The 16,580-nt window shown below is 39.9% G+C and overlaps 1 protein-coding gene across 4 annotated transcripts in view; it reads right to left on the bottom strand.

Moving 5' to 3' along the window:
- The window catches only part of PDPK1 (3-phosphoinositide dependent protein kinase 1), a 39,638-nt gene extending 23,282 nt beyond the window's left edge, over positions 1 to 16,356 (bottom strand). Inside the window, exons 1-3 of one of the 4 annotated variants that reach the window (XM_075165653.1) lie at positions 16,122 to 16,278; positions 14,644 to 14,739; positions 735 to 1,004 (exon numbers count right to left, since the gene is read on the bottom strand). In XM_075165653.1, coding sequence (XP_075021754.1) covers positions 735 to 1,004; positions 14,644 to 14,739; positions 16,122 to 16,145 — 390 coding nt within the window. In that variant the 5' untranslated portion in view covers positions 16,146 to 16,278. Of the gene's footprint in view, positions 1 to 734; positions 1,005 to 14,589; positions 14,613 to 14,643; positions 14,740 to 16,121; positions 16,279 to 16,337 lie in introns of those variants that run through there. The other 3 variants (XM_075165656.1, XM_075165654.1, XM_075165655.1) reach the window with 3 other exon arrangements.
- Between the last annotated feature and the right edge of the window lie 224 nt (positions 16,357 to 16,580).

Genomic DNA, 16,580 nt, shown 5'->3' with positions numbered 1-16,580 from the left:
GAAGAACCGGAAAAACCCAACATTTAGAGATCAACAACCAAAAGGTATATATAACAAATGACATGTGAAAACGATGTGAAAAGTGTACAGAAATATTACTTATTATCTTACAATGGGGCAACTACAAAAGCATCAAATGAAAGCATTAACTGCTTCACGGGTTCATTCTTGTGTGATGCCATGGATGCGAGAAGTAAGTTAGAAACAATCCATTAAGGCTACTGAATACAAAGATACTAACTGTGGCTCATGAAGTCCTTGAGGGCCATGACATGTTGAGAAAGGACATGCTGAGAAAGAATATTGGAGAAGTATCACTGTTCTTACTTTCTTCCCTAAGCATCTGGCAGTAGCTCCTGCTACAGGCAGGACATTGCGTAGAAGTTCTTACCATGACAAACTCCTAGCCCGGTTCCAATCCTTTATATCATAAAATTTTAAAATAACCCATTATGGTATCAAACTTACATTAGAAAGCAATGTCTCCTAAAAACCCAAGCATCAAGTCATCAGGATACAATGGAACTTCTGATAAGTTTAAAAGGTACTTGAAAAATCAGCACCCATATTTAGTGCAACACTTAATTTTAATAGTTAAACTTAAAACCACTATGTCTCATTCATTTACTCTTCAAGCTGTTCTCTCCAGATTTAAATCTCAGCAATATTACTTGCACAACAAATTTTGAAGTTTATCGAAGACATTTGGCACTTCTTATAAAAAGTAAAGTTACCGTTGAAAAAGATCCTTCACCCAGAATTTTCCCAAATTTGAAGTCATCAGGTCGTTTCTTTCGAGGCTGTGGAGGCTGCTGTCCTGTATGTTGCTGCAAGGAGTTTGAACTAGATCTTGAGTCAGCTGCAGTGCCCTCCATGTTAGATCCCTGTCTGCTGCCACAGGTGGAAATGACAGATGGAGTGCTGGAATCTGCTTGGTTCCTCACCATTGATGGGGATGAACAGGAGCATAACACCACGCTAGACTGGATTGGAACAGCATCATACTGAAAAGAGAAATGAAACTTATTCCCATACCTTCAAATAATTATCACACATCTGCACTTTATTTCTATTCAAGCATCATATAACGTCCTATTTGAAAGGGTTATCATTAAAATGTCTTTAGGAGGGAACGTTAGTGTTTATTTTGGACATGGCAGCTCTTATTTGTTAAATAACTCTATTTAGATCGTGTTGTGCACATACATATAGCCACAAGTAAAAAATCTGAACGCTTTAATTCAAGAACACTTTTTTCCAAACTCAAAAAAATGCTCCCTAGCACCAAGGTATCAAATTTCATGGTATATTCTCCTATGAATAACATGATCTTTAAACTTTATTTTGTGCTTAGATACAGAGCCATGGGTCCAATCTTAAAGTTTTCTAGAAACTAAAAGAATTATCTCATTATGCAATGAATACCTGTACTCACGAGTAACATTACTTTAGAGATCCAAGTTACAATGAACTGTAAATGAACATGTAAAGCATGAAAATTTTAATGGAGACAAAGCATACATTCCTACATTTTTACTTGGAATCTCACTTTCTCCAATAGTATTTCTCTTTAATACACACTGGGGAAGGACAGGAAGAAAAGAGAGAACAACATATAAAAGGCAGATCAGATGGAGGGTTTAATAATCAGCAATACCTAATACTTTTTTTGAAGAATGATCTGGTCCATGACCTTTTAAAACAAGGGATTTTACACTAATTAAATTGTACATACGGTCACATAAAGACATCCCAATTCCAAAACAAAGAACCAGATATAACCCAGAAAACAGCAAGTACAAGAAGATACACTCCAAATACTGATTCTTGTAATATACAAAGCAAATAATTTGGTACCCTTTTATCACCCTTTATTTACCCTTTCCCAAGTAAGACCAAGGAAACTTGTCAAGCTGCCTTCCCTCCCTGCTGGTAATATACCTCCATTAGTCTGTCAGGTGTCTGCTTCAAAAGTTTTACTTGAAACTGGCCAGAAAACGCAGACAGTAGGAGAGCTCTGCTGAGCTACTTCTGCCAATAAAAACTGAAATGGTATGCAAACAGAGGGAATATTTGAAAAAATTAACACCATGTCTGAACATTGTTTTTTAATCTCAGTATTCTAACATACGTCCAGCAGAATGAAACTATGACTTAATGAAAATCTCCTATCCTCAAAACAGATGTATTATACAACCCTGACCTAGTCTGCAAAATACCTCATGTTGATACTCAAATAAATCTTACTTGTCACAAAAAGAATTTATGTCATTAATTTCAATTTGATTCAGAACAATTTTCTGCATATCTACATATCTATCAGAAACCACTTTAGAAGGGAGTGGACTTGCATTCAATCATGCATATGCGCTTAAAGCACCTAGCCCCCAAATTAGCAATTACTCACTTGGCTATGCTCTATGAAGTAGGGAAAAGCAGCCCTTCTTTACTGCTAAACTTCTTTCAAACGTAAGATACAATTCAGAAGTACGCTTTACTTACACGTTTAGTGGCATTACAGAACAACGAGACAAACATATTTCTAAGCATGCAAACATACACTTTCTAAATTGAGACACAGGTAACAAGGTCAAAAAGAATACAGCTAAAACTCTCCATTTCATCCACTCTCCATAATTGATACATAAATATCAATTCCCGCAAGATTGAAAATTAACTATTATTAAGCAACTATTCTAAACAATATCTTCCAAGAGGCATAAGGGAAGATTCCCTTTCCAATCTGAGTGGACCCTACTTGCTCCAGGATCTCTATTGCTCCTTAGGGCTTTTTCCAAGAACTATGACTACACCGACAGGGCAGCAGATCAAGAACAGGTAACAGCTTCTTTTATTACACCTTTGTCTGAACTTTGTGATACAGCGGAGACTGATGAGGAACCTGCCTATAATGATAGCTATTTGCTATATTTTGCATAGCTTCTGTGAGGACAAAAGGAGGGCGAGGCTGGGGGAAGACTTGGAGACAGATGGGAGAATTTTGCTTTTCGGCAAGTTCACTACCTCCCCCAGAGAGCAGTATATGCCCCTACTCAGAATCAGTTACGCAGCGTTCTTCCCTTTGAAGAGAAGAAAGTATATTGATACTATTATTATGAAAAGAGCACATGCACATTAAAGTATGTGTGTTGTTGGTCACAGTTCCTTTTATGCCTTCTATGCAGATATTTTAGCTGACATGTTCCCCAGATTATCATAGAGTCATAGAATCATAGAATCATAGAGGTTGGAAAAGACCTCTAAGATCATCGAGTCCAACCGTCAACCCAACACACCATGTCCACTAAACCATGTCCCTAAGGACCTCATCTACACGTCTTTTAAATACTTCCAGGTATGGTGACTCCACCACTTCCCTGGGCAGCCTGTTCCAAGGCCTGACCACTCTTTCAGTAAAGAAATTTCTCCTAATGTCCAATATAAACCTCCCTTGGCGCAACTTGAGGCCATTTCCTCTCGTCCTATCGCTAGTTACTTGGGAGAAGAGACCAACACACACCTCACTACAGCCTCCTTTCAGGTAGTTGTAGAGCGCGATGAGGTCTCCCCTCAGCCTCCTCTTCTCCAGGCTAAACAACCCCAGTTCCCTCAGCCGCTCCTCATAAGGCTTGTGCTCCAGGCCCTTCACCAGCTTTGTTGCCCTCCTCTGGACACGCTCCAGCACCTCCATGTCCTTCTTGTAGTGAGGGGCCCAAAACTGAACACAGGATTCACCAGTGCCGAGTACAGGGGCACGATCACCTCCCTGCTCCTGCTGGCCACACTATTCCTAATACAGGCCAGGATGCCATTGGCCGCCTTGGCCACCTGGGCACACTGCCGGCTCATGTTCAGCTGGCTGTCAATCAGCACCCCCAGGCCCTTTTCCTCTGGGCAGCTTTCCAGCCACTCTTCCCCAAGCCTGTAGCGTTGCCTGGGGTTGTTGTGGCCCAAGTGTAGGACCCAGCACTTGGCCTTGTTGAACCTCATACAGTTGGCCTCGGCCCATCGATCCAGCCTGTCCAGGTCCCTCTGCAGAGCCTTCCTACCCTCCAGCTGATCAACACTCCCGCCCAGCTTGGTGTCGTCTGCAAACTTACTGAGGGAGCACTCGATCCCCTCGTCCAGATCATTGATAAAGATACTGAACAGGACCAGCCCCAGTACTGAGCCCTGGGGAACACCGCTCGTGACCGGCCGCCAACTGGATTTAACTCCGTTGACCACAACTCTCTGGGCTCGGCCGTCCAGCCAATTTTTTACCCAGCGAAGAGTGTACCTGTCTAGGCCGTGAGCCGCCAGCTTCTCTAGGAGAATGCTGTGGGAGACAGTGTCAAAGGCTTTACTGAAGTCCAGGTAGATTAGTTACTGCCCCTAACATTCTCATAGCCCAGCTGAATCACCTTTCCTTCAGACAGCTACTCAAACAGCAGCCTGTATAAAGATACACAGTAGGCAGAATTAAAAACAGATTGCACTCTTTCCTATCAAGAGTGCAGCAAGGCTGACACAAGTATGACTGCTCAACAACTGAAATGATGCCAATAGAAGAAACATCCCATTAATTGAAACATAGTAAATAAAAAACACATGCACACAGACTAAATATTAGGATTTAAATGACGAACTGGCTCCAGTCAGGCTATTCTAGAGCAAATGAGGTTTACAGGTAAATAAAGCAGCAGCATTGGGGGGGATCTGATTAGGTTCTGCAGCTAGCAAGATCACCTTGAAAAAACAAACCAACAAGAAAAAAACCCACCACAAAAGCACCATAGAGCACTGAGAGAAAGGGGGAAAAAGGTGTTGGATGCAGTATATTTCCTTGCACAGTATCTGAAACCAAGTCACAATGAATATCAAGTATAGAAAAGTCCTAAGGGAAAAAGAGACAGGAGTAAAGGACTTCGTAGGAAGAGGTTATTTCCAGCCAAGGTATAACGTTAATTAGTCCCCTGACTTTCTCAAAGGAAAGTCAAGATTAAGAACAAGAAGAACAGAGGAAGATGCAGTAGATTTCAAGTATCAGTTACCTAAGAAATGACAGAACTATGCAACTAGGTATGTTGCACTTGAACATATATAGAAAAGGTCACTCCTACACTTGCCTTTCCACACTCCACATATTCTTGTTTAGTATTTTGTGTCCTGTATTACTTACCTGCTCAGTTTTATTTTGAAAGATTCCGAAAAACAAGTCTGCAGAGACTATACATGATGTTTCTACATATATGTCTTCACATATGCCAGAGAAAGAATATGGGTTAGCTCATCTGGTCCAACGTCGTACAGCCACTCTTTTGCAAAAATCAGATTTAAGATTCTGCTAAATACAGACTTTTTTAGTGACATATGAAGTCAATCACTGAAGAATTTAAAAGCCTTCTAAACTGTGTTTGCAGTTCTCAGAAGCTTGAGGATGCTTTCCTTCCAGCAATTACCAACATTTCTCAACCGGCAAGCCAGTGAAAGCACAGACACTCATAGAGTGACAACAGACTTACCTATTGCATGACATGGATCACCATGGGCCACACTGATAACCACTGATCTAATCATTCTATCTCTGCTTTTACAAACTAGTCTCTTACACTGCCTACCTTCCCAAGCTCTTAAGGGTGCTGTTTCTAATTTACTTCCACATAGTAACTTACTTTCCTTCTTACTGCAACATACCGTGAGTTTGAAAACCTAATAAGGAAGAAAATAACAAATCTGCTGAAGGTAAGTGGAATTATAGATCAACAGACATATCAAAATCTTCATTAACTGATTTTCACTAAATCACTAGAAACAGGCTTCCTTTTATTTACATGCCATGTGAATTAAGTCCATATATTGTTCTTTTCCCCTCTTGCCTGCAAACAGTAGAAAAACTTTAAAAGAAGAAAACTTGAATCAATGCAAAAAGCCCACTAGATATCACTACATTTTTCCTTTTATAGTTTCCTCGCTCCCATTTGTATGAAAAGCCAGTGACAGGCAAAGGCCCCAGCTATCTAAAAGGACTTACACCTTTTGGAATCCTTTTTGCAATTCAGCATTTTGACAACAGCACTACCACTAAAACTTTTAATATATCTAAACACTCCTCTAAAGCAAGTACAACCACAACAACTACATCTCCACTAGCTTTTTCCCACCGCAAAATCTGCAACACTGCTTTGCTGATACAGTTCTGTCAACGCTAAGAGCAGCATAAAATACTCTAGAGACTGGGCCTTCTAAAGCTTCCAGTATCTTTTACTTCTATCCTAACTGACATGATACTGAACTGAAGATGACTGAGAGTATCTTTGCTACCACTGAAACTCTACTAGCAAAATCTCTTTTTTGTTACAAAGAAAGTCAGTGTGAATAGGGTTCTAACCTATCACTTGTCTGATAACACTGAGTCTAACTGCTGACTGTATTACTGAATCTCTACCTGCATTAAGACATAGGGCAGACATGATCAGAAAAGCTCTTCCATCCACCTACCTATAAGGCCAATTTTTTGGGAAGCAGACCTGGCTAACAGAAAGTATTATTTACACAAAGCAACATGAGCTCTACATCTTAACTGGTACATTTGTTTTGATTATAAACAATGCTGATGAGTCTGCATAAGCTAGAACATTGGGCACAACCCTCTTATGAATGTTTTTTTATGGTAAAGTGTATTACACTTTATGAATGTATGAAATAATGCAGATAGACATCCATAAAACATTTGACTTGGCATTATGTAACGTCTGAAATACAGAATATTGTTGCGGAAAATGAATATAGGATATATTCTAAGTAAAACTGGTTAAATTCTTAAACAACTTATAATTAATAGTCATCCCCAAACAAGGATCTCTTCCACTTCACACCTGGATTGACTCTCAAACCAAAAAGGTTGAAAGAAAAAAGAATAATTGCATAAATTTAAAGACTGAAACCCCCACCACCACCACCACTTGGCAAAAAAAGCATATCTCTTACTTAAAGCAATCTACAGCTTTTGGTAAATTAGACAAACAGCGAGACCTTACTCTTCTCTCTACCAAAACATTACTACAAATTAAAATATGGTCCAAGAATTTAAGCATAATGGTGGGAAACAAGTGGACAAAGAACTTAAGCTAGTCCACACCTAAATATACAGAACTAGAAAGCATCAACTAGGAGAAGCGAAGTCTCACTGCCACTAGTACTGTGCAAACATTAAGGAGAAAAATCAAAACAAACCAGTTTCAGAAGAAAATCAAGACACTGAACCCCTGGAAAAACATTTAATCATCTGACTAGATTAAGCTCCTGAAATCTGTGTTTATTAAAGAATCTGACTGTTTTAGCCTTGTGGTATCAGAGAATACAGAACTCTAAAAATTAGGATCACCTGAAATTCAACACACGTTTTATTGGATATAAGAATGACTGAGTGGTGTATGTCATAACTGTTAGACTGAATTATCAGAAGTTCACAGACTATTATGAAGTTAAACCAATACAAACATGTATGCCCTACCTCAGCAAAGTTTGCTTAAGAAATGATAGGATTCAGAAAGCAACATAGCAGCACTCTAGGATACCTATGAATTAATCTTTTCACTTGCAAATGGAATGTGAGAGGCTTTCAAAACAGATACTACATGATACAGTATAAGATACCCTTCCCGGCTGTTACAGAATCCAATCACAGCTTTTACATCTCTGCCAAACATAGCCCTTTGACAAAGGATGATCTTCCAAAATCTACGCATCTAAGATTCAATGTCCAAATTAATACACTTGTCTTCAAGTAAAAATACGGAGTCCATTTATGTATCTGTACAATTAAGGAGGAATAAAGGCCTTTATTTCACACTGAGAGAAGATAATTGCTTTCATTGGACAAGTGTTTTGTAGTTTTAGAGATAAAGCTGACTTACTACTATTTATCAATACTGAGATTCTACTAAATACAGTTTAAGTTAGATATGCTTGGCGTGAGAGGTTTTGTAAATTATTTTGATATTGTCATACAAGCCAAAAATTCTGAAATTGAAATTTATTTTGTATTGCTTATAATTTAAACATTGACAACCTGGGGTCTCCTAAGGACTTATCTGCAAAATGCAGAGGGGAAAAAATGAACAGCGAGGCAGTTATATTTCATATATACTTTTCATGGCACACTAATGTTTCTGAGGGTTGACAAAGATGCAGCAACTGCATCTGACACACATCTTGTATCTGAAAAAGAGCATAAGAAGGGGCAACTAACAGATATTATGCACAGCTTTCCCACTGGCCTCCTCTCCCCTCATATCCCACAATGAAAATGTTTACTTTCTCCAGGTTCTCCAATACTTATTTGTGACAACCTCCACTTCAAAGGCTAGAGTGCAACACACCCTGGAAGTTCCAGCATATTCCAAAAGAAAAAAAGCAACTCATCAGGTCAAATACTAAAATGGGCCTGAATATATGTCCTCAAACTATTCCTCACAGTACCTAAAAAGAGAATGCAGTCAAAAGCAGGGTAGTTCAGCTACAAGAAATGTAAGTTAAGATACAAAGAAACACCAATTCAGAATAACAAAATCCAACTATAAGCCTCACCTTCCAGTGTAGAGAGCACAGAACAGGTGGCACTTCCCATTATATACCAACCCATGTAGGAGTGGTTTGCAGGTAGCATAATGATTGTCCTGTGATCCCTATCAATATTTAACACCAGTTTTCCTTTCATAAACTGTACGCTGCTACACCAGAGTGACTGCCATGAATGAAGGCAACCCAGAACAATAATAGATGGTGTGCTTTCATAAACTGCAGTAAACATCAATTCTCATACCATATCCTCATGTCTATTTATACTCTGGACTTCTATCTAAAAATGGACTGTCAGACTTTCTGCTAAGTGACCAACAGCATCCTCTTTCTTTTAACCGATTGTATATATATGCATATATAGAAACAATATACCAAATAATTAATGAAACTCCATTGCATGCCTGTTTCCATTTATATACACTTAGAAGTTTTTCAGATAATTTAAAGAATTTAATAATACATCTATTTGCCAACATTATTATTACCTTTGAGGAATTAAAATATTTGTCTAAAAAAAAAAGAAAATCCACTCATCTGCCTTAAAAAGAGGTGTCACTAGATGCTGGCAGACTGTCTTATCATTATAACATAAAATCAAGCATATAATGGACAGGACAAAACTCAGATTAAGCTAAGCCTCACCAGTACTTCTGAATGCACTACACAACCAGTAAACTGTTCGCTCACCTAACAGGTTAACTTTGACACTCAAATACATACAGCCATATTTAAAAAATTAAAACACCATAGTAATTAGGAGTTATTTAAAAACATGTACCCTGTTCACACTTTCAGCTTGATAGAAGATTACATATCTCCCCAATCAGGAAGGAATACCACTAGACCAAACATAAGGAAACCAGACTTAGAAGTATGCTTTCAGATTCTGAAATGTGAGGAAAAAATTGCCAAAGGCTTTAAAGAACCACACTCAACATTCATTCATTGAAAAGAAGGAATATATTAAAAAAAAAAAATTGTAACTGAATACTACATTGGCAAATACCTAGTCTTCTCTGGGATGAAAACATTAAGTCATACTTTAATGACTTATCTCTATGCAGCAGAGTGTGCAAAATGTAGCGTTAAAAAACCTAGTCAAAAAAATAATCTGATCAAAAGGGGTGATAGTAAGGCATTCAAAAAAAATCTCCTCTTTTTAGGTACTATACAAAGCAGTTAATTAAACAAGCTGGTTAATCTTCAACATATCACAAGAAGCAAAGCTCATATTGAAATGACAGATCCTGTTCAATCTTTCTTAAGGCAGATAATTCAAATGTCTAACACAAAGTCACAGCAAATAAAATCAACAGGCATTTCTAAGAACAAACACCCCTCTCCAAAAAACAAACGAGGCACTTACTAAAAACTGTACTAGAATACAAAGATGCCAAAAGTATTTTCCCGGGACAATAGGATGTTTTTTTCTACAGAGAAGTTCTTTGAAGATCATAGTAAGCCATTTTCTTCAAACTGCAGTAAACAAACCCTACTCCAACTATTAGTTATTTGTAGATATTAAAAAAGCATTAACATCAAACATTAATCTTCTATAGCACAGTGGTTTGCGTTTATGTTGTGTAGAACTGCATCAGCACTCTTTCAAACCTTATTGTCAAATGGTATGCAAAGATTACTGTAGAGAACTTAAGATCTAGCTCATAACCCAACAAATTGCCCATCAACTCCATGCATCTTGAAGAAAGCGACCATTACAGTCAGCAAAACAGTCTGAAGCCAAACAATTTGTCAAAATCTACACTTTGATCAAGGTTTGTAAATGGTTACTGATTACTACATTTAAAAGAACAGATTAAAATCTCATATTTCAATTATAAAAGCTATTTTAACACAACTTTGTTTTGCAAAAGAATCTGAAGTTATACATCTATCTGGAGTGAAATTTTTTGATCTCAGAAGTTGCCACATGAAAAAACTGTTGCTTAATAGACCATTTTTATGAATAAACCATGCAAATTTCAAAAGCATTCAGTTGTATAAAGGGAGGATTTTGTTGTTGTTTCAACAGACTGCCATGCTAACTGATTAAAGTCTAGGCTCTAACCCACCAAAACAACTATGCTCACCTTCATGCGCAGTGTCATTTGAAACCTCTCAAATGCTGGAAGGTAAGCATTTATTGAAGCATTGCATAAAACCGTTCCCAAAAAAAAAAATCTCTTAACAGATTATCTTGATAGAAATGACCATCATTTAAAAGAAAAGACGACTTCTTTAAAAATAATGTCCTGGTAATACGTTTCAAGATTAAAGATTGTAAGTGTTAATGGAAGGGGAAAGCTTGGAGCAGATAATTCTTCAAAGACACTATTCTACCCAAACTGCCTGGGACCTTTGCAATAGTAGAAAACAGAAGTATGAAAAGAATTCAAGCGAATGTAGTCTGCTTGATATATTAACAGCCCTAATACTATTTAAAGAAAAATTACAGTAATATGAAGGTAATGTTGAAAATATTTGTAATAAATCATCATAAAATACAGCTATTATTTCAGAAGAAATACATATAAAGCCCTGGCTAAGCCTAACATAATGCCACACTCTAATAACCCATGAGAACTTGAGTAGTAAAATTGTTTTTTTTCAGGGACTTTTTGTTTCTGTTACTGTAAGGCACAAGTAGGTTGTTAAAAAAGACTCTAGTATCTAGTTGGCAGTTGGTTGCCTCATGTTCAAAATAAATTTTGGAAGATACAAGTCCTATCTTCAAAACATAATCAAGAAGATTAACTTTGAAGAAGAATCAAAATTAATTTATTTTTCTTCCTAAGCTTTCTGGATGTACATCCTCACAAAGTCCATGGCATACAAAGAAGTGTTTTAAAGTTTGGGGAGACATACTGTATTGTTCACATAAAATAAACTCAAAACACCAGAAACAAAGGTCAGCTCTGACACTCTACCTCCTTCATAACTGAACTGATCACTTACCACCAGTTCCTTACTTTCTGCAGTAAATCTATAACACAGTTTGTCCATAAGGGAGTAATGAGAAAATCAGATTCATGTTTTATCAGGAAAAATATAACCAATATGCTCAAGGATTTGGAAGCACAGAAAACACCTCTACATTGTTAGATTGTTTTGACTCTTCATTTAGGGAATAACGGTATTTTATCCACAAGACTGATTTTGTTTCTACAGAAATTAATTTCTCACATACAGAGCAATATTGACCCAAACATTTTAGTTAACGTAAATGCCTTTTTCTAAATTTGACAACCTTACACATTCAGTGATATTTCCAGCCACTAACTTCCAGGATTCTAATTCCAAATTCAGGTAGGGATTAAAGCTAATGAAAGGATTTGTAAGAACCTGCATATCAGCCAGTTACCCTCTAACCTCCTCTACTGCTAAGCAAAGCACCTTCAGGGGCAGAGACTATTTAAGGCCTCCTTCCACCGCCTCCCCCCCCCAAGCCTCAAAACAGATCAGAAACAGGAAACCACAAAAATCTCTAAGAACCTAAAGTCAGCCTCTGGCCCAAATAGCTATATATGTAAACAAGCCATTGAGAATTCATTTCACACAAACAGATCCAGGCCAGCTCACAAGAAAACAAAAGCCATCTGTAATCGCAATAGTCTAGATCACATTCTACACCATCAGTTATCTCATGAAGCACACCAATATTAAGAGGTGTTGCACAGCATGGATGGGGTGCATGCTAACAAACACAAAGGCCTTCCTATACTAGGCTCCTTGCTAGCAATTCTAGGAGGCAAAGAGAACAGTTTTGGGTGAAGAGCAGAGAAGCAGCCACACAGGTGGCAGTATGCAGATGGAGTGTACAAAAGTTGGACAGCACAGTCAAGAATTGTAGATTAAATCCCTGCAGGATTACTAAAGAATTGAACATCAAATTTAATACTTTCTTTTCAGAAGAATGTGCTAAGCAAGTTAATCCTTGCAATTTTTCACCATAAAGAATTACAGAATATTTGCTAGGTGAAGTATTTACAGCTTGTCTTTTAAAGCAGAAAGTAAGAGTCAGCTTTAGTATTTAGTCACACACCAAACCTACAGTATTTCCTACAGCACTGTTGAGTAGAATCCATAAGGTGTGAAAAATAAGGTTCTAGACCAAACAGGTAACTTTGTGCATGTTGTATTCAGTCTTTTCATAGACTTTAGTTAGACCTTAGTAACTTTCCACAAGTTTACCTGCAAATAACATCTCAGAAAGGGAAGTGGGGAGGGAGAAAAATCAGCTCCTTCCCCTTTTTTGCTTCTTTATTACATATACATAATCTAACTTGGCCACCTGCAAAAAAAGTTTTCCCAGTTGAAATACCAGAAACAATAATTCCTTGGCTTCATACAAATTCTTCAGGAAGCTCCAATATGAGGAACCTGGAGCAGGATTTTACCTTTCAAACAGTGTTTTCCAAATTAAGTTTTTATCTTTCCATATTAAAAAGTAATTTCTCACTTGCATATTTTCTGATGCCACAAATGTGCTAGTTCTACAATAATCCATACAGCTTTTCTAGAAAAAAAGTTTAGGTAAAATACAAGTTTACTGTTTAAAAACAGGGATTCCTAAAATATTTCACACCTTCATAGATCAAATCTATTTTTATTATTTTGCCAGTTTATGACTTTTTTCAGTCTAACAAAGTGACTGTACCCCTGGTTTCATGCCTTCTGTACCAAAATTCCTACAAGTATTTAAATAATAAGCATCCCTTTTCAAGTTTTTCCTGCAATGCTGCCTTCCACCTCATCTGCTTTAGGGAAGTGAAATGAGCCCGAATCTGCAGGGTGTCTTACAACGTCCAGCTACAGCAATCTCCTCGCAGAGTTTCAAGAGCTATATGAAACAGACATAACTTCTTGCCCTGTATGTAACAGATGGATAATCCAAAGAATAATTTGCTTTAAAAAAAAAAGCCTACCTATACAGTGGATTCATTGTTTAGTTGAACATTGCTATTATATCCAGATTATTCTCTGGATCGTCTCCTTTCCACTCGCTACCAGCCCTTCCTATGTTAGAAATATGAATGCATATAAAATTGCTCCTTTCAAGCTTCTTCCATTTTTTTGCCTTTGAGCACCATCTCAACATCTGTATCTTTTACTATTTTCTATTCCTGCAGTCTGCTTTGGAAAGAGATTTACAGAAAACTATGCATGAGTGATGAAGACTAGTCATAGCCTTATGCTGAAAACCCAAGAGAAGAGAATACTAAGTAGATAGGTATGTAGGGAAAATCCCTGAAGCCTGTCTGAAAGTTTTATACCTACAAATAACTACAAACAGAACTCTTACCATAGCCTTGTCCAATTCCTAGCATAAATGCAGAACTTACTCTATTAAGAACGGCTCTTTGAAAAGTGTAGTTTTATTAGTTCCACAGGGGGAAAAAAAAAAAGCTAGCAGTTTTGTTCAGACATATCCATGACTATACTATAGGTTTTATCAGGTCAGAAACACTGGTAGAATCTAATAATCATTAGAGCAGCTAAACCTTCCAGTGGAGATGTTGCTGAAAATGAAGATGTAAATAACCATTCTTCTAGACTCTTCATTTTGAGAGGAAGAGCACTTCTTGATATGAGACCCAATATGCTTATAATGAAGGCATTAACAGCAAATAACTAAGACCACACTGACACCTGCAGCTAAAGCAGCACTAAAGTTGTTTCCTTCTTAAAAGTGCAATTCTCTCCTTGGTAGCACATGTTCTGAAAATAGTAGAATGTTTTAGGAATTGTCCCCATATACACAAATACAAAAATTAACTGTTTCGGCAGAGGAATGCTGGAATATTCCTTTCAAAGCTGTGCTCTATTCCCTGCCCGGACTTTTGCATTTATAGTAAAATAATCACAGAACTCATTAATGTAATTAATTCCATCACACAAACATTAACAGTAACTTGCTCAAAGTCTCAGAAATACTCGATTTCCCACATTTTATATAATCTGAATTACAAAAAGGTTAGCTGAATCAAGCCACCTCTATCTGCTACTGCCAGTCAGTACACTCACCTGACCAGAGAAATATTAAACAGGATGGAAGAGAAGGAATTAAAAATAAGTTACCCTGAAAAAATATTTTAGTTTTAACAAAAATGGTTGCCAACTTTGTTCTTCATTCATTCTCTCCTTGTATGTTTCTCTTACAGGCAGGGACCTAACCTGTATATAGAAAAGGAACAGAAATGTATTCTGGAGAGAAAAACCTGGAAAGAGAGGCAACAAGCAAGGACAGAAGCACAAAGGGAAGCACAGTCCCTGTTTAAAAGTAAACAGAAGTCATCTCTGATGCCAAGAAGCAGCCATATGGAGCTCTATCAAGTGGCAGAAAAGCAAAACTAATTCCTTTAATAATCAAACATTGCTTTATTTCATAATCCTCAATGCAGTATTTCATGTTCTCCTCTGTACAGCTATTCCGCATAATAATTCTCATCTTCAGTCAACAAGTATGATTATGTGTAACACCCTGAGGAAAAAAGCACTAAGCATGAAGAGAGAGCACACTGAAACAGGACTTCAAGAATCAATGCAGCTATGCCGGTCTCCATGCAAAAGACCCTCCTTATCCGATTCCAACTGATGAAAAAGTTAAGTGCTGCAGAGTGGAGCTTGGCAGCTTGCAACCGACAGAAAGAACATGAGACCCAAAAGCACAGCAGCATGCACACAAGTTTAAGGAACACATCACTGCCAGTTAGTTACACTAACATCAATGAAAGCTGGTAGTTATTTTTGTAAAAAACACTCTTCTCATAAGAGAATTTCTACACTAACTAAACTGTATAATCTACAAGGCAAACTAAGATTTACCATTACCACTTCTGTGTATCAGCTACAACTCCATTTCATGCTAGTCAGTGCTCACAAAACGTTAGACTTTTACATCGTGAGACTAACGTCAACTGTGTTTGAAACGGCGTCCTGTCACGACCCTCACGATCTCCCTCACGCGCTTGTTTCCACTACAGAAGAAACCGATTACAGAAGAACAGGTGGCTCCCCCAGGGCAACAAGGCCGGCTCTCCCGGGGGAGACGGCCCGGCACAGCCACGCCAACGCCCCGCACCCGGAACCGAGAGCGAAGCTCCGCCAAAGGCCGCGGGGCGGCTACTTCAGCCTGGGCCCCGGCCTCGCTTCCTCCCGCCGGCGGGCCGAGCTCGGGGCGCCCGCCGCCGCGCTCGCCTCGCGCCTCAGGGCCCCGCCGGCGCCTGGGGCGGGAGCAGGGTCCTCCCGCGGGGCCCGCGGCGACCCAGGAGGCAGGGGGCAAAATGAGGACCAGGAGCAGCAGCGCCAAGGCCGGCCCCGCGGAGGGCAGCGCTCGCTCGCCCGGCCGCCCTCCCTGTCCGAGCGGGCGGCAAGCGGCGGGGCCGCCCGCGAAACCCCAGCACGACCCCGCCGCCCGGCAGCGTGTAGGGCACGGGTGGCCACCCCCTCACGGGCCGGCGCCGGCGCCCGGGCCTACTTCTTCCCCCCCGCACCGCGGGCCGCGGCCGCCAGCAGTCCCGGGCGGCCGCCGCGCTGGCCCCGCGCCCCGGACTCACCAGGTGGCTGCTGGTGCTGGCCATGGGCCCCGCCCGGCCGGCGCGGCCCGCGCTCCGGTCGCCCTTTAAGATCCCAGCGCACGGCCGCCGAGCCTGAGCCAATGGGGCGCCCGCATCCTCCGCCCGTGACGTCACCCACAACAATACGCCCCCTCCGCCGTGGGCAGGACTTCCGTGCAGTCCGCTCGCTCACTGGCGGCGCCATCTGCTACTCACGTGCGAGCCCGGACAGAGCGTCCCCCGTCAGCCTCAGCGCCCTCAGCCAAGTGAGCATGCGCAGTCGTAAGGGTGACGCTGCCGGCCTCAGTTCCTGTCAGGAGGCCGAGCAGCTGAGGGCGGAAGAGGACAGGGCAGCCTGGCAGCGCGGCCTCCCCAGCCTCCACCTTGCGCTCACATCCGGGTTTGTGCCACGACGCAAGAGGGCTGTGGGAGCGACGACGTGGTGACGTCAGGAGGGGG

Source organism: Calonectris borealis, chromosome 16 (assembly GCF_964195595.1).
Source record: "Calonectris borealis chromosome 16, bCalBor7.hap1.2, whole genome shotgun sequence".
NCBI classification, from domain to species: Eukaryota; Metazoa; Chordata; class Aves; order Procellariiformes; family Procellariidae; genus Calonectris; species Calonectris borealis.
Note: the sequence above shows the minus strand (reverse complement) of the source record. Positions and strands in the feature narration are given on the sequence as shown.